Consider the following 22,555-nt stretch of genomic DNA (forward strand, 5'->3'; position numbering starts at 1 on the left):
ATATTTCCAACTGCTTAGAGACTGTTAACTAATTTTATTGCCAACAGTAAGAAGCCAATCACAAGGTATCCTTGAATTCAAGAAATAAGAAGTTTATCAGCTGCTAAGCCTGAGTAAAATAATAAAAATACATCAAACTTACAGCTTCTATGCAATCACTTGAGTGCGAACATGCGTACACACACACACATACTCAAAAACACATACACATGCTCATAATGTTTAAAAGGGATAGAAAGGAAGATCATAAAATTTACAGTTGGAAGTTCTTTTGATGCCGTTTAAACTTAATGATTTGACTAGCAAGGTTGATAAGCAAGGTTGGTTTATTGGCTTCCTGGATAAATTCAGCAGTAACAAATGTTTTGAATGTTTTAAATCTCAGCATTCTTGTAATATTTTTCTATGGTTATTTTTGAGGCCAGTTTCTTTGAGAGAAAGAATGATTAGTGGAGACAGCTGTATTCCTTTCAGTAATCTCAAATAGCTCTTGAAACTACCCTTAAAACACTGGTTCCAGTGTGCATTGTAAAAAATTATTTCAGGTTACAAAAACAGAATTATCTGGAAAAAATCAGCAGTTCTGGGAGCATCTGTGAAGAGAAAGCAGAGTCAACGTTTTGGGTCCAGTGACCCTTCTTTAGAACAGTTATTTCACGTTAGTCCGTTGATAACAACTGTAGTGTCACCATCCACTACTTCAGATTTGATAATGTTTTCCTGAGACATTAATAGATTTTGATGAATTTGTCAGGATTTTCTCTCTTTTGCAAAACCACTCTCACTTCTTCTGAGAGTGAATTATTTGTTCTGACTTACTCCTTGAAATAGTTTGTCTTGTCTCAGTCCAATTTGTGACAGATCCATTCAGTTTAAAGTTTGAAAAACCATACCTTTACAAATAAAGGTATAGCCACTTGACAGTATATCGAGACCAGTGTTTATGCGTGTTACAGAAATTGTACTTACAAATACTTGTAAAATGTATTTCTACTTTTGCTTCTGTTTAGTTTTCCTGTGTCAGCACACCTAATAATAACTAATAGCATAGGATACAATGGATCCATGGATACAATTGAACACTACATATTTTCCCTTTTGTTAAACTAAAGGACTTTAAATTAACCATCATAAATAACAAAGCTACCTGGAGCGATAAATTTCTTAGAATTTGCACTATTTTCTTCAAGTACAGAAACACCTTTGAGTTATGTAGATTTTTGACAACTCCTAGGGTCTACAGTCATGAGGTTGTAGTTTTCTTGTATGTGTTTGTTTGTCAACAAAATCTTTTGCTTAACTTTGATACTTTATGATTGCCTTCAAATTTTGCTGTGATATTTTAATTAGATAGGTGTAGCGATTAAGGAAAGGTCAGTAGGACACTTATGACTTGTCATATGTTTGGCTGGTGTCTTTCTGGTCAGAGAGTGTGAGGTGGTTGATCTGTGGGCTAAAGGAAACATTTTCTGACACACTCAGACTATCTTTTACGATCTCATTGAATCGTTTAACTGACTGGAAACAAAATACGGGACAATGTCTCTAGTAATATTCTTTGACAAACCTCATTTTGCAAATCACTTATCTTGAATGTCACTGACAATTGAGTGGTTGACATATTAATATTAATATGCTATCATGATTTCTGCCCAATTGTTCTGTGGTTCATAAGTATTACAAGCAGAATAAAAGTTGATTGCTAAGGATTGCTTGCATTTCTATGAAAAGAATTATTGCGGTGGTTTTGTTGATCATTGGTTTGGTTTAGAGATGCAGAAGATGATTCAACAGATCTACACTGAGTGTACAAGCTATGCAGTTTCTTGTTGACTCTGCCAGTCCATAATCTGTTACTGGCCACCAGACTGCTTAATTGAATCATTATTTCTTCTTAACAATGCCCAGAATGGGCAATACAAGTCATTATAGCACTTTCCGGATAACCACTCAAATTCTATGTGTGAAATGATACTGAAAGTACCCAAGGAGAGACAAATTCACCTCCAAAAGTGGTTAAACAACACGGAAAATGAATCATGATGGTAACTAAGCAGAAAAATGTCACTCCTTTTTGAGGAATTTGGAAAGAACTACTCCTCCAATTACAGACTGTTTCTCCCTTGAGTTTGTTGCTGATAGACTAATTAGTGAGCCTATCAAACAGCCTGTGATTGGAGGTGCAGTGAGAAAGTGAGAAGCAATGGTGATCAAGGTAAGCAAAGCTGTGGAGGGTGGAGCATGTGCAAGCCCATCTGCCACGTGAGGCCATGAGGGAATCATTTTGCCAGATGAAGTAGGAGAGGTAGGATGTATACACTGAACAAGACTGGATATTAGCAAGGTTAGTGAGGAGTGGTCAGTTTGCCGAGAAGACCAGTGGAACTGACAGTCTGTAGAGTAAAATAAGCAGTGGGTGGCTAGACAGAGGCACAGAAATGAGTGGCTGAAAATGGGTGAGGGAGAGAAGCGAGTTGATGCAAAGGGAATAAGGAGAGATGCTGCCAAGAACAGCCTACCAACCTGAGTAGATTCTGTTGCAGTACTGAGAATGGGCTTGACTTGAGCCATGCTGGGACCGGTGTCCAGGCAAATCGTATTACGAGGGTTATAGGTAGGACAGAATCAAATGAATATGACCTGATAGCTCTTACTGAGGCATAGTTGCATGGTGATGAGGACTGTGAACTCAATATTCAAGGATATCATACATTCCAGAAGAACAAGGAAAAAGGGGATGGAGTAGTTTTGTTAATGAAGGAATGTATCAGTGTGATGTTGAATAATGATGTAGGTGCAATAGATCATGCTTAGGAATCGGACTGAGTGGAAATAAAGACTAACAAGGGAGAAAAGTCATGGTGTGAGTTGTCAGTGGGCTCCCCAAAAAATTGCGTCACTGCAGGACAGAGTATAAATTGGTACATAATGTAAGTGTGTAAGAAGGTTGGTACAATTGTCATAGGTGACTTTAATCTGAATATTGGACAAATGAGCTAGGTAAGGGTAACATGAAGACAAATTTACAGAGTGCATCAAGGATCCGTTCTTCCTCTGTTTTGCAAGGCTACTGAATTTCAGGCACTTTTGGGCGCTTTCTGGATTATGCTGTTTTTCATTGATTCTGCCTTTAACTCCTCTTGTGTAACAAGGTTCATGATTGCATGTGGAATTACTGTGATCACTATTCAATGTTTCATTTCACTTCCCTGTTGAAAGTGCTGTTTGTGATAATAATATTAATAAGCATATCCATTACTTGATGATGTGACCCTACGAGATACTCAACCACAAAGTTACACTGATGAGGACAATTTCACCGTTTGCAGAAGTGTAAAGTTTGGCCTTATCCTGACATAGCTAACAATATAATCAGGGGTTGGTGATTGCTATAGAGAGAGAGTGGAAATGTTGTGCCAATGTTTACTAGTACAAATTTCGGTTAGTTCTTTATGCTGCCCAGTAAGGTATTTGCATACAGTTTCCAACAATGGGAGTGATTGCCAATGATTTATTTTTAATTTCTATCAGCTCCAGTCATCTTCCCTAATGCATCTGTTGTAGCATATGTTTTTGCACATAGGTTGAAACATGCAAGGATTGATGAAGAAATTATCTTCACCTTTATTATGTCAAATGCTGTTTGCTATGTAATTGACTTTTCCCATTGTGCATTTTTTGCATTGTAGCTTTCAAAGAGACTTTGAGGTGGCTGCATACTTAGGCATGATTTTGTGATAAAAGTTAATTGTAGTGAGGAACAGTACTGATTATTTAGCTTTAGATGTCGGAATTAGATTTTATTGCCCCATGTACTAAGTATAGGAATACATGAGTAGAGGGAAAAGTGCACATTGTCGCCATTTCTTAGTAACATCTTGGTTACAAAACCAGAATTAAAGATTTAACAGGGTCAAAAGGTAAAGGAAAAAAGAAGTCCAGGTCTCAAAAGCCAAAGTCCCATCTCCACAGATGTGCCTGGAATAGTCCTGGGCCCAGGCCATGAGTTGCACCTCCCCCCGCCCCCGCTGCTGCCGCTGCCACTGCCCAGAATTCCAGAAGGAACTGCTCCACCGCCAACGCTGCCACTCCTAATGACATGACACCCAAGGGGAGAGAAAGGCTCGCTCTCGCCACAAAATCGATCATCGATCACCAGGAATTGGGCCTAGGGGGATTCAAGACTACTGGTACCTCCCTGGCTTGTTGTTGCTGCCGACTCCAGCCCACGCTTGATCTTCCGGCCTCCGCTTGATTTGCCGCCAGCCCACGCTGGATCCACACCCGCTGCGGTACTTGGCTCACACGGTCAGCTTCCCCCTGGTCTCCAGTCGTTACCTAACTCCCTTCCTCAGGTAGGGATAAAGTTAAAAGTTGGATGGCAGGGGTGGGGAAAAAATACTGCAGAGAGGAGAGAGAAAATAGGAAGGAGAAGGAAAGGGAACTGGCGAGCAGAGGAGTTCCAACTGGAGCATGTTACCCTGCTGCCATCTTGAAATATTTCATGTAAGACAAGGTTGCAAGTGCATTAACAGTTTTGATATTGTCAAATATATTTATTATATAAATTGTCACTCTGTACTCTGGCAAGTTAACATTTTATTATCGTGCACCTTACTATTTTGCTCTATGCGGGTTCTGAAGATTTCTCTACACAGATGTTGCCAGACCTCCTGAGATTTTCCTGCAAATTCTATTTTTGAGTCTGATTACCAGCATCTGCAGTTCTTCTCTCGTTCTTTTAATCCTGCAAAGGAATTGTTGGATTTTGGATACATTCCACATTTCTGAAGAAGCAGAATTGAAAATGCAGGGCTTAGTCGTAATACAAAAGTAGGAGTAAAGTGGAACCTGATGGTGATCGCCACGCCTTGGAAGATTCAGGCCAATGTATGCTTTGTTGGGGTCGTCCAGTTTGAGGCCAAGTCTGTTGAATAGGTTTTTCTCCGTAGGGCTTCTGCCTTTGACAAAGTAGCATTTGAACCCATCTAGGGTGATGTTTTTGTCGTACACTGAAACTTTGTTCTGGCTTTGTTCCAGAATGATGAATCAGCTCATCATTTACCTGAAAGGTGTCTGTGACTGGAATAAGAGTTTGAAAAATATCAATGGTAGAGTATGTTGCTACATTGACAAACGACATGAAACTGCCTGCAGTCTCACCTGAGTGGTGAGATGGCATGGCACATGTGATGGCCTACACATGCCGCACCTTAGGTTTTAAATGAGTATTTTACATCTGTAATAATGCTAGAGAAGAACAATATAGGTATAGAAATTAGCGAAGAGAGCTGTGATATATTTTAAGAAAATTGCCATTGAGAAGGAGGTATCATTGACAGTTTTTGCAGGTTTATAATTAAATAAGTCCCCAGGCCCAGATAAGATGTATTCAAGGCTGCTGTGGAAGCAATGGAGAAAATTACAGCGACTTTGACAGTAATTTTCAAATGCTGTCTGGACACCAGAGAAGTGCTGGAGGACTGGAGGGCTGCAAACATGGTACCGTTATTCAAGAAGGGTGGCAGGGATAAACCAGAAACTTACTTGAGGTATACAAAATTATAAAGGACATAGATATAGAGGGTTAGATATAAAGAAACATTCCTGCCAAGTAGAGAGATCAATAGCCAAGGAGCATGGATTTAGATAAAGGTCAGGTGTACAGAGGGGATATATGGAAGATTTTTTTTCATCTGGAGGGTTTTGGGTATCTGGAAATCACTGTTTGAAACAGTGGTAAAAGCAGGAAACATCACAATATGTAGGAAGTATTCAGATGATCACTCACTTAAACCATTGTAGCATATAAGACTATGCTGTCGTACTAATCCATCTACAGCTTCTCCCACTTCTTGAACAAAACAACAATGTAAGCACAACCTAAGATTAGCTTTGATAACTTGCTGTTTGAGTGCACAAATTTCATCCGCAATTCTTAGTTGTAAAACAATTGTCTTCCTAATCAGCCCACGATCAAAAATAAAGTGAAATTTTAAAAAATGCTGTCTTTACATTATCCACTTTAGCAAGTTGCTGCTTCATCCAAGTTTTCCGTCCTCTCGCACAGGATTTTGAACCCCAAAACCACAAAATTACTGGTGCAGGAGAAGGGCATTTGGCCTGTATGTTGCATTGGTTCTCTCATTCTCACCATAACTTTGTACACACTTGCCAAAATTAATCAGTTCACTTTGCTCCACATTGGAACTTCACCTGCCACATGTCCACCATTCCAACGCAGCTTTTCAGTGATTTTTTTTTTGAAAAATAATTTTGTCTACAGTTTATAATGCTTTTCACTTTTACATCACCCGCAAGCTTTAAAATTTAAAAATCCTATATACAAGATCTTGGTCGATTATTATATATGTGAAAATGTGAGGATCAAAAGCAATTTGTGTCTGTGTTACCTCTGTCCCTTTTATTCCATGTAGTCTAACTTTGCTCATAAGTCTGTTGTGTGGCACTAGTACCAAATGCCTTTTGGAAGTCAATGTATATTACATCAACTTCATAGCCCTCTTCAAGCCTTTCGGTAATCCCTTCAAAAGATCCCAGCAATTTAGTTAAACACAATTTATCCATTTCAGCTTTCTTTAATTAACCTGAATTTGTCTATACTGATTATATATTTTTGCCCAAATTATTGCTTCTACCCCATTTCCAGATTTAAACTGACTAGCTTTTTGAACAAGGTTATACCATTTTCAATTCTCAATCCTCTGGTGCTACACGGAAGTATAAGGAACAATGAAAAATTGTGGTCAGTGCTTCCATAATTACCACTGTTACTTCCTTTGGATGCATCTCATCCATTCCTGGTGTCTTATTCACTTTTCCAGCAGAAAATCTGTGAAACCTAGTTAAGGGAAAATAATAGAGCAGAAATACAGTTAAAAGCTTATAATGAATCCCAGAGTATATAAGACAAAAGGAGTGATGTATCTGCAAATTAGGGCAAGTTTGTTTATTGAACAAAATAGTATTTATCTGTAAGGTAAAGCCGAAATAATTTAGGTAAAGATAGATCTAGCAACTTCACAAAAATTATCATTTGGTATCAACAATAGGTCTCCAGGGCCAGAGGATCAAAGGGGCAAAGTAATGTCAACAAACGGTAATTAACCAGGTATTAGAAGTGACCAGGTTTTTGTGTTGAACAGTGATTAATTTTCTTGGTGATCCATGTGTTGAGGGACATGGGACTGTAACATTTGCAATACTTCACCTGTCTTTGCAATATACTGTGGTTTTAGGTCAATGCCCTCAGCACTGCATGCCCCTCCTCCAATCTGGGCACTGAACCTGATATCTGCCTGTTGACATTGCTAAGACCTAAGAGCAATCAACTGCAGGTGGGCTCCTGTTCAGCATTACAGCTCTCTCGACCAATTCAAATGAGGCCAGAGCTTCAAATTTGTCAACCCTTTCTCACTGGTGGATCAGATGTCTGGCTAGCTCATTCTATCCATTGGCTGAGTAATGCTGAAAAGCAATCTCGCTAAAGCACCGGTCTGACAAGGAATGTCAAAAACAAAGCTTTTCATCCATCAATCGCACAAGACTAGTGGGAAGGAAAAATCCTGGTGCCAATAAATTTAAACTATTCTCTGTCTAGTTGCAAATTGTTTTTTATGTTTTGGTCATGCAGAGATGACACCATTTATTTGCATCTAACAGGAGTTTTATTTTCTAACGTGTCTTAAATGTTTGCTCTAGTGCTTCTCCTGTGCTTGTTTCAGTTTGGTTTGCCTTTCTCAATAACCACATGAAGTAAACACAGAACAGTTAAAAACAGTTAAGTACCAAACAGGCAATTGAATTCCCTATTATAATTTTCACACACCTCTAGCTATTTAGCCAGGTAGGCGCAGCATTCAGTTACAATTTGCTATCGCATTTCAAAGCAAGGCTGCACACAACCTCGGTGCAATGGGCAGAAACCCAGTGGGCATGGCTGTATATTAAGCCGTTAGGGAGAGATGGTACTCTGTATATAAGGTCTGGTAGTGACTGCCGTTGATATCAAGACAGCATTTGTCAGGATATGGTATTAAGGAATCCTCACAAAACGAAACTCTATAGGGACCAGGGAAAACTCTTCTCCTTGCAGTCATACTTAGCCTATGGGAAGTTGGTGTGGTTATGTGGTCAGTCTTCTCAGCTCCAGGACATCTCTGCAGAAGTTACTCAGGATACATATTTTCAAATTCACCTGTTTGGAAATTTGGAAATGTTATTACACTCCTCTGGCGCAGGTGGGACTTGAACCCTGGCCTCTTGCCTCAGAGGTGGGGACACTACTGCTGTCCACAAAACACCTCAAGTTCCTTAGACTAGTGTTCTAGGTCCAACCATTTTCAGTTGCTTTATCAATGGCTTTCCATTATAAGGTAAGAAGTGGTGATTTTCACTGATGATTGTATCATTGTCAGCATCATTCACAACTCTGCAGATACTGAAGCAGTATGTGTTCAGCTGTGTCAAGATGTGGACGGGGTTCAAGTATGGGATCACAAGTGACAGGGAATATTTGTGGCTCATCAGTAACAGGCACTAATCATTTCAACAAGAGAGTATTTAACCTTTGCCTCTTTACATTCAATGGTGTTTCCATCACTGAATCCCCTACTCTCAATGTCCCAGGGATTACCATTAACCAGAAACTGAATTGGCCTAGCCATGTAACTATAATGGCTACAAGATCAGGTCAGAATTTAGGAATCCCACAGTGAGTAACTCCCCTCCTGACTCCTGAAAGCTTGTTCATCATCTGCAAGGCACAAGACAGGGGTACAATGAAATACTCCTGGCTTACCAGCATGAGTGCAGCTCCAACAATACTCGAGAAGCTTGGCACTGTCCAGGACAAAGCAGCCCACTTGAATGGCAGCACATTCACAAATTATGCACTCCCTCCAACACTGATGATTAGTAGCAGCAATGTGTAACATCTACAAGATATACTGCAGAAGTTCAACAACACTCCTTCGACAACACCTTTTCAACCTCATGACCACTTCCATCTAGAAGGACAAGAACAGCAGGTACATACCACCAGCTAGTTCCCCTCCAAGCCACCCACCATCCTGACTTGGAAATATATCATGATGTGGAGGTGCCAGCGTTGGACCGGGATGGACAAAGTCAAAAGTCACACAACACCAGGTTATAATCCAACAGGTTTATTTGAAATTGCAAGCTTTCAACGTGTAGCCCCTTCGTCAGGTGCAGTGAGAGAGAAGAGCACAGAGTTTGTGGGCAGAGAGATTAAAAGAGTATACAACTGGTGTGAGTGGAGTGTCAGATAATAAATCTCTGCAGGTGACCAGGAGTGTTAGTCGGGGTGAGTAAAATGTCAACAGCCGAATAAACAGCGAATTATTATCCAATTATGTGAGGCAGAAAGATAATTACAAAAAATTTTAAAATAAGGTGGTGTTAGTGACAAACTAAATGACTGGAATAACATGATAGGTATAAAAGTTTCATGCCAAAGGTCTAACCAAAGTAACAAGTCATTCAAAACTGCACAAACTGATTAAGGTAAAGAGATCATAATTTATCAAGGTGATGCTGTCAAAATAGGACAGTAAGGAAGATTTAATAGATACAGAACAGTGTGGTGGGGTCACCTATAGCTCGACATGAACCTAAAATCACAGCTGAGGCCACCTTCATGAGTAAAGAACTTGGCTGTCAGTCCCGGCACAGCAATTTTGTGTTGCTGTGTATCTCAAAGCCCACCTTGGAGAACGCTTACCCAAAGATCAGAGGCTGAATCCCTTGACTGCTGAAGTGTTTCCTGATTGGAAGGGAACATTCCTATCCTGCGATTTATTGTACGATGTCTGTTCATCTGTTGTAGCGTCTGCATGGTCTTGCCAAGATACCATGCCTCAGGGCATCCTTGCCTATGACATATGAGATAGACAACATTGGCTGAGTCACATGAAGTATCTGCCATATGTGGGTGGGTGGTGTCACCACATGTGACAGTAGTGGCCATGTCAGTGATCTGACATGTCTTGCAGAGGTTGTCTTGGCAGGGTTGTGTGGTGTTGTGGTCGATGTTGTCCTGAAGGCTGGATGGTTTCCTGTGAACAATGGTCTATTTAAGGTTTGGCAGTTGTTTGAAGGCAAGATGTGGGGCTATAGGTAAGATATTGGTGAGATGCTCATTGTCATTGATGACATACTGAAGGCTGTGAAGAACATGACGTAGCTTTTCCACTCCAGGGAAGTACTGGATGATGAAGGTTACCCTACCGGTCATATCCTGTGTCTGTCTTCTGAGGAGGTTATTGTGGTTTTTCGCTGTGGCATGTTGGAACCAGTGATTGATGGGTTGAGCATCATATCCTGTTCTTATGAGGGCGTCCTTCAAAACCTTTAGGTGCCCATTGTGTTCCTCCTCATCTAGCAGACCGTGTGTACACACAGAGCTTGTCCATAGGGGATGGCTTCTTTTACTATGTTTAGGATGGAAGCTAGAGAAGTTCAGCATCATGAGGCTATCCATGGGCTTGTGTAGAGTGGGGTACTGAGGTGTTCATCCTTGATGGAAATACGTGTGTCCAAGAATGAAACTGATCTTGAAGAATGGTCCATGGTAAGTCTGATGGTGGGATGAAGCTTGTTGATATTGCTATATAGTTGTTTCAGTGATTCCACTCTGTGCCCGAGGCGTGGTATATTGATGAGACCATTCAGACGCTATGATAACAGACGAATGGCGACTGTGCAATAATCGCCAGACAGGAATGTTCCCTCCCAGTTGGGTCACAGGTTTGTGAGGTTCAAAATGAAAGATGAGTACCAAGTTTATATTAGATGCTGAGTCTAGCATCCTTACAGTTGAGTCAGAAATATGCTGGCCAAAACTTTTGAGATTTGGACATCCATAGCATTGGCATCAGCATGTTTTGGATCAGACCAGATCCCCTTAAAATATCGAGTTTTGAGAAGATTTGTAGCTCAGGTTGAGTTTCTGGATGTGAGTTTGCTTGCTGAGCTGGAAGGTTAGTTTTCAGATGTTTCATCACCATTCTAGGTAACATCATCAGTGAGCCTCCGATGAAGCGCTGGTGTTATGTCCCGCTTTCTATTTATCTGGTTAGGTTTCCTTGGGTTGGTGATGTCATTTCCTGCATTGGTGATGTCATTTCCTGTTCTTTTTCTCAGAGGGTGGTAGATTGATTTGGAGCCAATGTGTTTGTTGATGGAGTTCCGGTTGGAATGCCATGCTTCTAGGAATTCTCGTGCGTGTCTCTGTTTGGCTTGTCCTAGGATTGATGTGTTGTCCCAGTCAAAGTGGTGTCCTTCCTCATCTGTATGTAGGGATACTAGTGATAGTGGGTCATGTCGTTTTGTGGCTAGTTGATGTTCATGTATCCTGGTGGCTAGCTTTCTGCCAGTTTGTCCAATGTAGTGTTTGTCACAGTTCTTGCAAGGTATTTTGTAGATGACATTCGTTTTGTTTGTTGTCTGTATAGGGTCTTTTAAGTTCATTAGCTGCAGTTTTAGTGTGTTGGTGGGTTTGTGGGCTACCCTGATGCCAAGAGGCCCGAGTAGTCTGACAGTCATTTCGGAAATGTCTTTGATGTAGGGGAGAGTGGTTATGGTTTCTGAGCCTGTCTTGTCTGTTTGTTTGGGTTGACCAATGAACACAGTCCGCCGATTTCTCAGCAACAAACTCAAACGAACAGACAACAAGCAAAACGAATTGGGACAACACATCCATCCTAGGACAAGCCAAACAGAGACATACACGAGAATTCCTAGAAGCATGGCCTTCCAACCGGAACTCCATCAACAAACACATTGATTTGGAGCCAATCTACCATCCCCTGAGAAAAAGAACAGGAAATGACATCACCAACCCAAGGAAACCTAACCAGATAAATAGAAAGCGGGACATAACACCAGCGCTTCGTCGGAGGCTCACTGATGATGTTACCTAGAATGGTGACGAAAAGTCTGAAAACTAACCCCTCAAAATATTTTAAGAAGGTACCCTAGACCTTAACTTTTCTTATTTTAGAGGTAGATGTGAAGTGCGTGTTCCTGATGTGATGCAACTGGCCAAACTACTTGATATTAAGCAAAACACAATTTATTTAAACATTATTTAAAATACAGACAAAAGAAAAAGGAATTTAGAATAACTATTCAAAAACTGAACTGAATAATAGATACAATACCTATTACTAATTAACTGCTCCAATACAGTAATGTCCCATAAACACATCCCTTGGCAAAATAGTAAATTCAGACACAGATTCTTACAGACAATTCTCCAGTTCAGGAGGAAACAACATCGAGAGATTTCAGAGAATGTAGCAGCTAGGAATCATTTTACTGAAGGTCCAACTCTTCTGGGACCCAAACACGTGCTGACTGTTACACCTAAAACGACTGGAAAGCCTGATTTGAGAGAACTGGTCACTCCCCTTCCATTGTTATAACTTTTTTTTAAAAATGAAGGCCTCCTCTGATTGTTGACTTAGACTATCTCCCATAGCCACTTCGGAGCGTCTGCCTTGACAACTTCTCTTTAGAAATACTCAGTTCAAAATAACCTTTTTAAAGTGACAGCGTAGTCACAAACAGCATTACTGAGCCAAATTTCATTCCCCTTGTTTCTCATCTGTAAACATCGAAGAATAGGCACTCCTAAGGATGAAACCTAAGTTAAAATACAAATTTACCAACTTACAAACTAAAAGGAAACTGCACTGTCAATGATAGAATAACATTTATCAAGAATATTTTTTATTGTTTTTCCCCAAAGTTCCAAAACAATGCAGCAGCTTATAAAACAGTAATTACTGCTACTAAAATATGAGAAAATCAAATCCAAGATCGAAAATACTTCATAAAATGAGCAGCTCTCATATCCACAATTTTTCCTGTCCTCTATCTTGGTTTACCCAGAATCCTTTCTTCCTTTCTTCTGTGAGGTGCTGCATTTCGGAAAGGCAAATCAGGACAGGATTTTTACACTTAATGGTAAGATTCTGGAGAGTATTGCTGAACAAAGAGCCCTTGGAATGCAGGCTCGTAGTTCCTTGAAAATGGAGTAGCAGATAGATTGGATTGTGAAAAAGGCATTTGGTTAGCTTGCTTATATTGGTCAGTGCATTGAGTATAGGAGATAGTAGGAACTGCAGGTGCTGGAGAATCTGAGATAGCAAGGTGTAGAGTTGGATGAACACAGCAGGCCAAGCAGCATCAGACGAGCAGAAAAGCTGATGTTTCGGGCCTAGACCCTTCTTCAGAAATGGGGGAGGGGAAGGAGCTTCTGAAATAAATAGGGAGAGAGGGGAAGGTGGATAGAAGATGGATAAAGGAGAAGATAGGTGGAGAGGAGACAGACAAGTCAAAGAGGCGGGAGTGGGGGCAGTAAAAGTGAGTGTAGGTGGGGAGTTAGGGAGAGGCTAGGGCAGTCCAGGGAGGATGGACAGGTCAAGGGGGTGGGATAGGGTAGTAGGTAGGAGATGGGAGTGGGGCTTGAGGTGGGAGGAGAGGATAGGTGGGAGGAAGGACAGGTTAGGGAGATGGGGACAAGCTGGGCTGGTTTTAGGATGCAGTTGCGGGAGGGGAGATTTTGAAGCTTGCAAAGCTTTTGGAGTATTGTTTGCGATTCTGGTCTCTGTCCTATAAGAAGGATGTTGTGAAACTAGAAAGGGTTCAGAAATGATTTACAAGGATGTTGCTGGGGTTGGAGGGTTTGAGGTATAGGGTGAGACTGAATAGGCAGGGGCTGTTTTCACTGGAGTGTTGGAGGCTGAGGTGACCCTATAGAGGTTTATAAAATCATGAGGGGTATGGATCGGGTAAATAAGCAAGGTTTTTTCCCCTCGGGGTGGAGGAATCCAAAACCAGAGGGCATAGCTTTAAGGTGAGAGGGAAAAGATACAAAAGGGGCAACTTTTCCACGCAGAGAGTGATGCATGTATGGAATGAGTTACCAGAGGAAGTGATGGAGGCTGGTATGATTACAATATTTAAAAGGTGGGTGTATGAATAGGAAGGGTTTAGAGGGATGTGGGTCAAATGCTGGCAAGTGGCACTTGATTTATCTAAGTTGTCTGATCAGCATGGACGAGTTGTACTGAAGGGTCTCTTTCCATGCTGTATATCTCTTTACTCAATGACCCTATTTGCTTATGTGGAAGAAGAATGAGTCAAAAAAAAGTCTTTGAGATCCAAGGAAGTAGGAAAAAAATAATTTAAATAAAATGTTTAATTTATTGCACAACACATTTTGATGAATCCAGGCTGTTGAAACAATATGATGCTGAGTACAGAAGTTCATTATAAGATTTGCGTTTGAATTGTGATGCATTATTGGATGCTTTGTAGAGAATTAAATATTAAAATGTGACTTTTATGGAGAAAAGACCTGCTCAATAATTTGTATTATGTAATTCTGCAGAGAGTTTTTCAACAGCTGTAGAAGAGACAAAGGGAGGCCTGATACATAAGAGACCAGGAATTCTCTGCATAGTTTCTCATTCCTCAAATATTAACTTTAGTCTTAAGTCATCCTTTTTTTCAGAACTATTCGTAAACTGCCAATTGGATACAACTGAGAAGCTGATGCCAAATGACAGGCATCAATGGATAGAATTTTAAATGGAGAATACAATAGTTTTCTAAAAAATCTATTTATTTTTGTGTCTGCATTGAGTCCACGTCATGGAATGAATTAATAGAAAAAGATTCCTTTGTTTATGGTTTCACAGTTAGAATAGCTCTCATTAAAGGTCTTGAAGATAGGTAGATAATACAATTGAAAGCTTGCTTCCTCAATCTATGTATGTGGCTTCTATTGCTTTAAAATCTTAAAGGACAATCAGCTGCTGCTTTGTCCGGTGGTAGTTCCTGCAGCATTACTGCTCAGTCATGTGGGATTGGTAAAATAGATTATTCTGCTGCTGAATTAGCTTACTCTGTTCTGTTGTTAGAAGCGAATCCTATGCTGGATATGTAACATTATTTATGTCAACATCCTTTCTGAGAGCAGATTCAAACAGATAGCTCCAACATGCTTGCTGTTCAGTGAATAAAAGACTCCATACATACGAACTTAAATGCACGTACAGAGCTCCACATACTGGCATAACAATGCTAGTGACACTTCTCATATGAGAAAAGATTGGCCTATTCTTTCAACTCTTCTGTACCATTAAAAATTAAAAAGATGGTTCAGTGGATTACCATTAATCTTTTCAGCGGTTGTAACCTGAGTGAAGCAAGGATTTGCAGGATGTGGCCTTCTTGAGCATTGTAAGACTGCTTCAAATAAATCAACAATTGTTTTAAACTGTTTTTATGCTATAATTCTACCTTGGTGCAATGATTAAATAATATTGAATCGAGGTAAAGTCTGCAGCACTGCTCTTCTTTGCTTGTGATACTCAATTAACAGCAAAGGAAATTGTATGTACACCCAGGACCCATAATGTAAGATATATGTATTTATATATATTTATATATATGTATATTATGTGTGTGTGTGTTTGACAATGCCATTTTGGTGTTGGCCGTGTAACAACCAAGTACTTTGAATGGCTTCAGCGGTGAATGTTCAGGTGTTCATCACAGTTGCATGTCTGGATCCTGACAAAGGTGGATGGTTCCTATCTAGACATGTCAAACTTCCAATGGGCAGAATTATACTGCTGAACTGTTTCATGGATGTCTTGGACCTGAGCCGATCACTGGAGAAATCAGCTAAGTACCCAAAACTTGTGTGGAAGTTTACCCCAGATGGTAAACATAGATCTAGAACCTGTATTAAAAGTGAATAACAGCAGAAGGTAGATCAGGAAAGCCTCAAACTGTACTTAAAAGTAAACCTGCTTAAAAACAAAAATTGAGGAGAAGTAGTGCACCGTGACCAAGTGCCCTCTGGGGAGCTAAGTTCAGATCCCAACTTGTTTGCCGGTTGAAGGTAAATTTAACTTAATAACTTTGGAATTGAAAGCCATTCCCAGTAATGGTGATAATGAAATTACCATCAATTGTCTTTAAAACATATTGGTTCACTAATCCCCTTTAAAGAAGGAAATCATCCATCCTTACTTGGTCTGGCCTACATGTGACACCAGACACGCACAACATCATTGATTGTTAAATCCCCACTGAAATGATCAGACAAATAGCTCAGTTGTATCAAACCATAACAGTAAAGTAAAAAAGAAATAAAACCAGACTGACCAGACATCACTAATCCACCCTTACAATATTGGCAACTCTGGACCAATATAAATGCTTTCAGAAAAGTTCAGTTTCAGTGGTACTTGGAGATATTTATCTTGTTCAGTATAAGTCCCATTTGTATTATAGGCTAAAAACCCTTTCTTGTACAAATATTAACTTCTTCATTTTCAGCTTATTTTATCTTTGTGCCAATTCATTTGTACTAATTATGCATTTAATTTCATGTAATTGAAAGGTGTCTTAATTTCTATCCAAATTTGTTTTATGGGGGCTTACATGTAGCTATTTTTGGACTATCTTTGGGAGTTCGGGGATTGACTCTGTGCTCGGCACCTCATTTACAATTAATGCATATGTTGTTCTCTGAATTTGAGCTTTGTTATTATTTTCAAGTCAGTTAAATTCTGCATTTTGAGTTTAATTACAATATGATCTTTCTCTCTGTAATACTGTTTCTGCCAGCATGGTAGGTATCAAACTAGAATGAATTTAATGTTTTTTTTCGAATAATTCCTATGTCCCAATATAGGATCCTTGGAAATTAAGAGCCTTGATTCAAAATTAAGTATTTACGACAGTTATTGAGAGCATTTTCTTATTTGTCATCCTAATTTATCATCAAAATATTTTACAATGCACTGATGGACAGTGTCACATCAATGTTACAATAATAACTGACCAATTATAACAATTTACTATCAAGAATATATTCGTGTGCCCTTATCAAGTAGCTTGTTAAATTATTGTGCCATCTGTGGTTTTTAATTTATAAGTGAATAGAACATAGAACATAGAACAGTACAGCACAGAACAGGCCCTTCAGCCCACAATGTTGTGCCGACCATTGATCCTCATGGATGCACCCTCAAATTTCTGTGACCATATGCATGTCCAGCAGTCTCTTAAATGACCCCAATGACCTTGCTTCCACAACTGCTGCTGGCAACGCATTCCATGCTCTCACAACTCTCTGCGTAAAGAACCTGCCTCTGACATCCCCTCTATACTTTCCACCAACCAGCTTAAAACTATGACCCCTCGTGCTAGCCATTTCTGCCCTGGGAAATAGTCTCTGGCTATCGACTCTATCTATGCCTCTCATTATCTTGTATACCTCAATTAGGTAATGAATGATAATTAAAAGTTATAATTGTTTGTAGTTTCACTATGATATATTTTAATGCTCTCAATCTCCAGAGAAAACTAACAGTGGAAATCAAGTAAAACACTGAAAACATGGAATGTGTTTTAGTTACAAATGTTTCACCAAGTAACCTCAGACCCAATCGTATTTGCATTAATTGCATTTTGTATTGATTTCTTTTGCCATTATCTGTTATTTCATATCACCACTTCAATTTTCACACATTTGTATTTGCATGCAATGATAATTGTATTAGATTATCTTGTAACTTTTACCTGTAATACAGAATAAATGGTTTTGTTTCTTCTCGGTAATATTTTTGAAACAAGTGCCTGAAAAAGGAATGTAGCATTGTAATCCATGAAAAAATTGCAGAGTCCCCAAAATATTTTCTGGTGATGCAGGCGTGATTCCATACATTTTAGAGTGCATATGCGTTTCAGGCAACGTACTATTTCTGCAATTGATTTGCAGCACAAGTATCCAGAAGATGCCACCTTTTTCAGAAATGCTCAGGCAGGGTAATGATGTGGACTGAATTCTGTCGAGAGGAAAGCAAAACAGATCAGTTTTAATGGATTTCAGTGGCATTGCCCGTTTTGGCCTCTTTGGTACATTTTTTCTCTAATTATGATTTGTAATTTTCCTTTTTGATTTACAGAATATTGGAGCAGTCAGATGTGCGATGTGTGATAACAATATTTTTAGATACACCATAATTAAATACTTTGTGTAGGTTTTTGTTTATCTCTTTTTAAAGGCTGATATAATATTTTTGTACTTTTTTCTTCAGTCGCGTCCCATCCCTTCACATCTCACATCTGCAGTTGCAGAGAATATCTTGGCCACAGCTTGTGAGAGCGAAAGCAAAAATGCAGCTAAGAGAATGCGCCTGGATTTGCGTCAACAGCAACAGGTATTAGAATCATAATTAATTGAACATCTCATGAGAAATATTTCACAAGTGCATTTGAGCATTATGTCTATGTTTTAGTCCATAGATAACTTGCTCATTGTGACATGAACACAAAATTGAGATAGACACTGAGTTACTGAAAAAATTCCATGTTGATGGGTAAAATGTTACATAAAGCCCCTATATGCTAAGGTTTCTGTGGTACAATTTTAAAATGAACGGAAATTCTACAAATGGTGTAAACATTCTTCCCTTGTGTAACACTGTCAAAGATATTGAGGACATTGATTTTGTCCCTGGTTGTGGGATCTTGCTGTGTGTCTGTAGTATTATGAGTCGACTATACTAAATTTGGTCTGTGGTATCAAGAGACTACAGAGAATTTTGTTCTAAGTTATAACAGTTTTATTAAGAAAGTAAGCATTAAAAATGTTAAACACAAAGGTACATCAATACTATACTAAATAGGACGTGAGATAAAACTTAACAAAGGTTAATGCCAGAAGGGTTCTAAATTATTTAATTTTCATGACCTTACTAACATTTCAACATGCCCAGTATTGCTCTGAGAATATTCTAATATCCATCCTTAAAAGTCAGCCCTATATAGATCAATCTTCCATCAGTTTGTGTTGCATGTCAATCAATCCTCCCAAATCAAACAGCTTACTTCTGTCCTTTTCCTCATAAGGCAGAAGGACAGCTATTAATTTCTCAAGCCATTATCTCGTAACAATGAAATTACAAATGGATGTCACTTTACATGATTTACAGTAAGATAGAGTATTTAAACAATTAAGTAGTCTTCAGACAAGACAGCTGATGCTTTTGTTAGCAATAAAAATTCTGCAGTAGTTTGCTAAAATATTTTCTTTTTATGTGTTTACCTAATAGCAATTACTGAATTCAAAAATTATTATATGTAAAGTCTAGTTTTAGACATTTTGGAGAAACATGTTATGATGCTATATGATATTTATTTCTTAATATTCCTATGTTCTCACAAGTTTTGGAGTTACAGTTTAATTTATGCTTATGATCCTTCCTGTGTAGTGACACCATCTTCTCCAATTTTGGAATTTTTGAATTACTTTTCGTTAATGACAACATTTTTTGAATGTAAGGTCATTATCTGTGTATTTTCTGTGGATACTTGTCATTTTCGATACATTCATCTGTTTAAAATCAGAACGTGGACAATCAACTGAAGTGTAAGTGAGGAAGCACAGAAATTGATTTAAATGTCTACTTGATTTATTTAAGGATAATTTTGAATATGCTGAAATGAGCTCCCACAAGCATAGAAGTTGGAATTATTGCATTATTCCAAAGTGCCAAGGGAACAGCCTGTCACCTCTTCTAGATGTACCACATGATATTAACTTTAGGATTGGGAGAACACCATTTCCTTTGTTGGAGAGAATAAGAGGAAAGAGAGATTGATATTTGTCTTGAATTTGTAGCAGGCACATGTGCTTCTTCTTGCCAGCAAACACTGGATTCACAAACCATTTCTTTGGTAATGAAATTTGACTGTTCAAGCTGCAGTAGGTCTTTAAATCGTGCACCAGCACGTCATTTTCAGTGCCTGTACCAATAAATTTCAGTCTGAGATATTTCTATGCCTGGGTCTTACTCAAAATTTCTCGTTAGACTAGCTCCCAAACTTAAGGCAGAGTTAGTATTTATTAAAGTAAATGGATGCAAATTGTGCGCCACCAAACTTCTAGTCAGGCTGTTCCTAATTGAAAAGTCATGATATAAAGTCTTATGCTTCCGAAATCTTATTTGTTAGAAAGATCAGTTTCAATGCTGTGGAAATATTGCAAGCATATTATCAACTGTTATAAAACGATTTCAGCGTGCTTAAGATAAATTCTTAATGCCCAACCTAAACGTATTGGGATCATAAGTGAGATGCCCAACAGCAGTTGAGGCTGTGTAAAGTCACCCAAAGTCCTCCTGAATGTATGCACTCAACTGCCAGCTGTTTTCAGTGCAGCTTTTGAAGCAGTTGAGACTGTCACATAGCCATTCCCAGCTCGCATTATATGCTTCTGAAAAGATTCAGTCATGGAATTAAGTGGCCTCACTGGCTGTTGTTGCATCCACTTTTCAAATTTGGGCCACATTGGTCCATTCAACTAATTTGCTTGGCATTTACCAAAGATTAAACTTACAGGCTCAGCAATAATATTATTTAGAGTGCCACCAACAAGTGCTGCCTGTAATCACAAAGTTTCTGGTGACACTTTGGAGTGACTATGGAAGCGTTTTGGTGGATTCCTGGCCTTGACAGGGAGTATTTTTGCATCATCGCCATTGAGAGCAGATTTAGTGATCTATTCATTTGGTGAGGTGCAGGAATTCTGGATCTACATCATGACTGGGTGATGGAGTAGAGGCTATAGAGAACAACATACTGTGTATGATACTCTCTATTAAGGTGGATTCTGACTCCTCCTGTCCTTTTCAGCAGTGATTAGAGGCTGTCCTGGAGGAAAACTAATACTTGCAACGTTTTGGTAAGCATCCTCTTGAGAATCTCCTTTTGAGGTGTGCATTTAGGTCCCATTGCAGAATTTGCCTACAACCTAGTTCACAGTTGAGCTAGCAAACTAACTACCCTATTCCTCTTGCTAAATGCTGCTCATTTGTGCTCAAGGTCTTACCAAGTGCTGTTCTCAACGTTATATACTAGCCTCTGAGTAAAGTGCAATGATAATATTTGAACTGGTGCCTGTGAATGTTTGCGAAGGTGATCGAGTCTGTTTGTCATTGTTATTGCTGCCTGTTCGCTTTCCTGAGGCAGCTATGGCAGGGTATGCTTGAGTGTCTTAGAGAAGGAAATCAGAAAGGAATGGTTGTGATAAGGCAAGTGGGGCGGGATAGAGAAAGCAAACAAGTCCATGGTCACACTATCTGAAGATCATTTATTGTATTATATGCCAGGATGAGGATGAACTATGATTTGGAAAGAGGCAGGGAATGCAAGGGAACTCGACTGAATGTTTTGGAAGTCATTGGATAACAAGAGGACTGCCACATCCAGTAACATGATGTGGAGAATGATCTCTTCCGTTAATTTCAGGAAATGTCATTGCACTTGGGTCTTTTTCATTTAACTCTGTTTTCCTACTGAGTACCAACCGTCCTTCAAGAGAGGAAGGGAAGGATGGCAGCGAATTGTGTTTTTTGGAGATGAAGGCGGGCAGAGTGTAAAGTTTGTACTACTGCCTCATCTGTCTGATTGTAGTGTAAGGCTGACTGTCTTCCATACTGTTCCCATGCCTTAGTACCTGTGGCTTCATCAACCTTTTAAAATGATGAATGTACTCAGCTGAGACCAGTCTCTGGTTATGATTGTTGGGGTCAATCATCTCAATCCCTGAGTATCACTGCAGGAGTTAATGAAGGTAAAATATTAGGCCAAACCATCTGCAATTGCTTAATCAATCGCTTCCTTCTATCATATGTGTCAAAAGCACGAATGTTCACTGAAGATTGCATAATGTTCATCAGCATTTACAATTCCTTAGATTCTGAAGTAGTCTGTGTTCATAAGCAGGGAAATCTGGACAACACTCAAGCTTATTGAAAAGTGGCATGTTACATTAATGCCAGGCAACTGCCAGACAATGACTTTTGCTAAAAAGAGTCAATTCAACCATCTCCCTTTGAAATTCAATGACATTGTGTTGCTGCATACCCCAAAATCAACATCCTAGGTGTTACCAAAGGAAACTGAATTGGACCATCCAAGTAAATAATGTGGCTGCAAGAGAAAGAAGCTATGAATAATAGTGACCTTGAAACTTATCATTGATTGCCATAGAAACCAATCTTTTTCATTGTTCTTTAGGGAAGGTAATCTACCATCTTTATCTTTTCTGTTTTGAAAAATGTAAGAAACTGAAGACTCGACTGAGTAGATTGTTGAATGGATGTTTCATCTTGTGGGAGAATCTAGACACAAGGGTCATTGTCTTAAATAGGCAACCCATTATTTTTAAACAGAGGTAAGGAAAATAATTCTCTCAGAGGGTTGTGAGTCTTTGGAATTTCCTTCCTCAAAAAGCAGTGGATGCAAAATCTTTTAATTTTTTTAAGGTGTTGATAAATAGTTTCTTGATTATTGATGAATTATTTTATTCACACAAAGGACATAGGCTTGGCTGGCTGGCCAGCACTTATTGCCTGTGCCCAGTGATGGTAAGCTGCCTTCTTGAATTACTGCAGTCCATGTGCTGTAGGTTGACCTA

The 22,555-nt window shown here is 39.2% G+C and overlaps 1 protein-coding gene across 5 annotated transcripts in view; it reads left to right on the plus strand.

Moving 5' to 3' along the window:
- Window positions 1-22,555, plus strand: part of LOC125452078 (nucleolar protein 4-like) — a 337,333-nt gene that overhangs the window by 287,295 nt on the left and 27,483 nt on the right. For 4 of the 5 annotated variants that reach the window (XM_048530043.2, XM_048530045.2, XM_048530049.2 and 1 more), the window contains one exon: window positions 18,171-18,293. The exons of the other annotated variant lie outside the window; for it this stretch is intronic. In XM_048530043.2, the coding sequence (XP_048386000.1) occupies window positions 18,171-18,293 (123 nt within the window). The remainder of the gene's footprint in view (window positions 1-18,170; window positions 18,294-22,555) is intronic. 5 annotated transcript variants of the gene reach the window in all.

The sequence above is a fragment of the Stegostoma tigrinum genome, chromosome 5 (assembly GCF_030684315.1).
Source record: "Stegostoma tigrinum isolate sSteTig4 chromosome 5, sSteTig4.hap1, whole genome shotgun sequence".
Classification (NCBI taxonomy): Eukaryota; Metazoa; Chordata; class Chondrichthyes; order Orectolobiformes; family Stegostomatidae; genus Stegostoma; species Stegostoma tigrinum.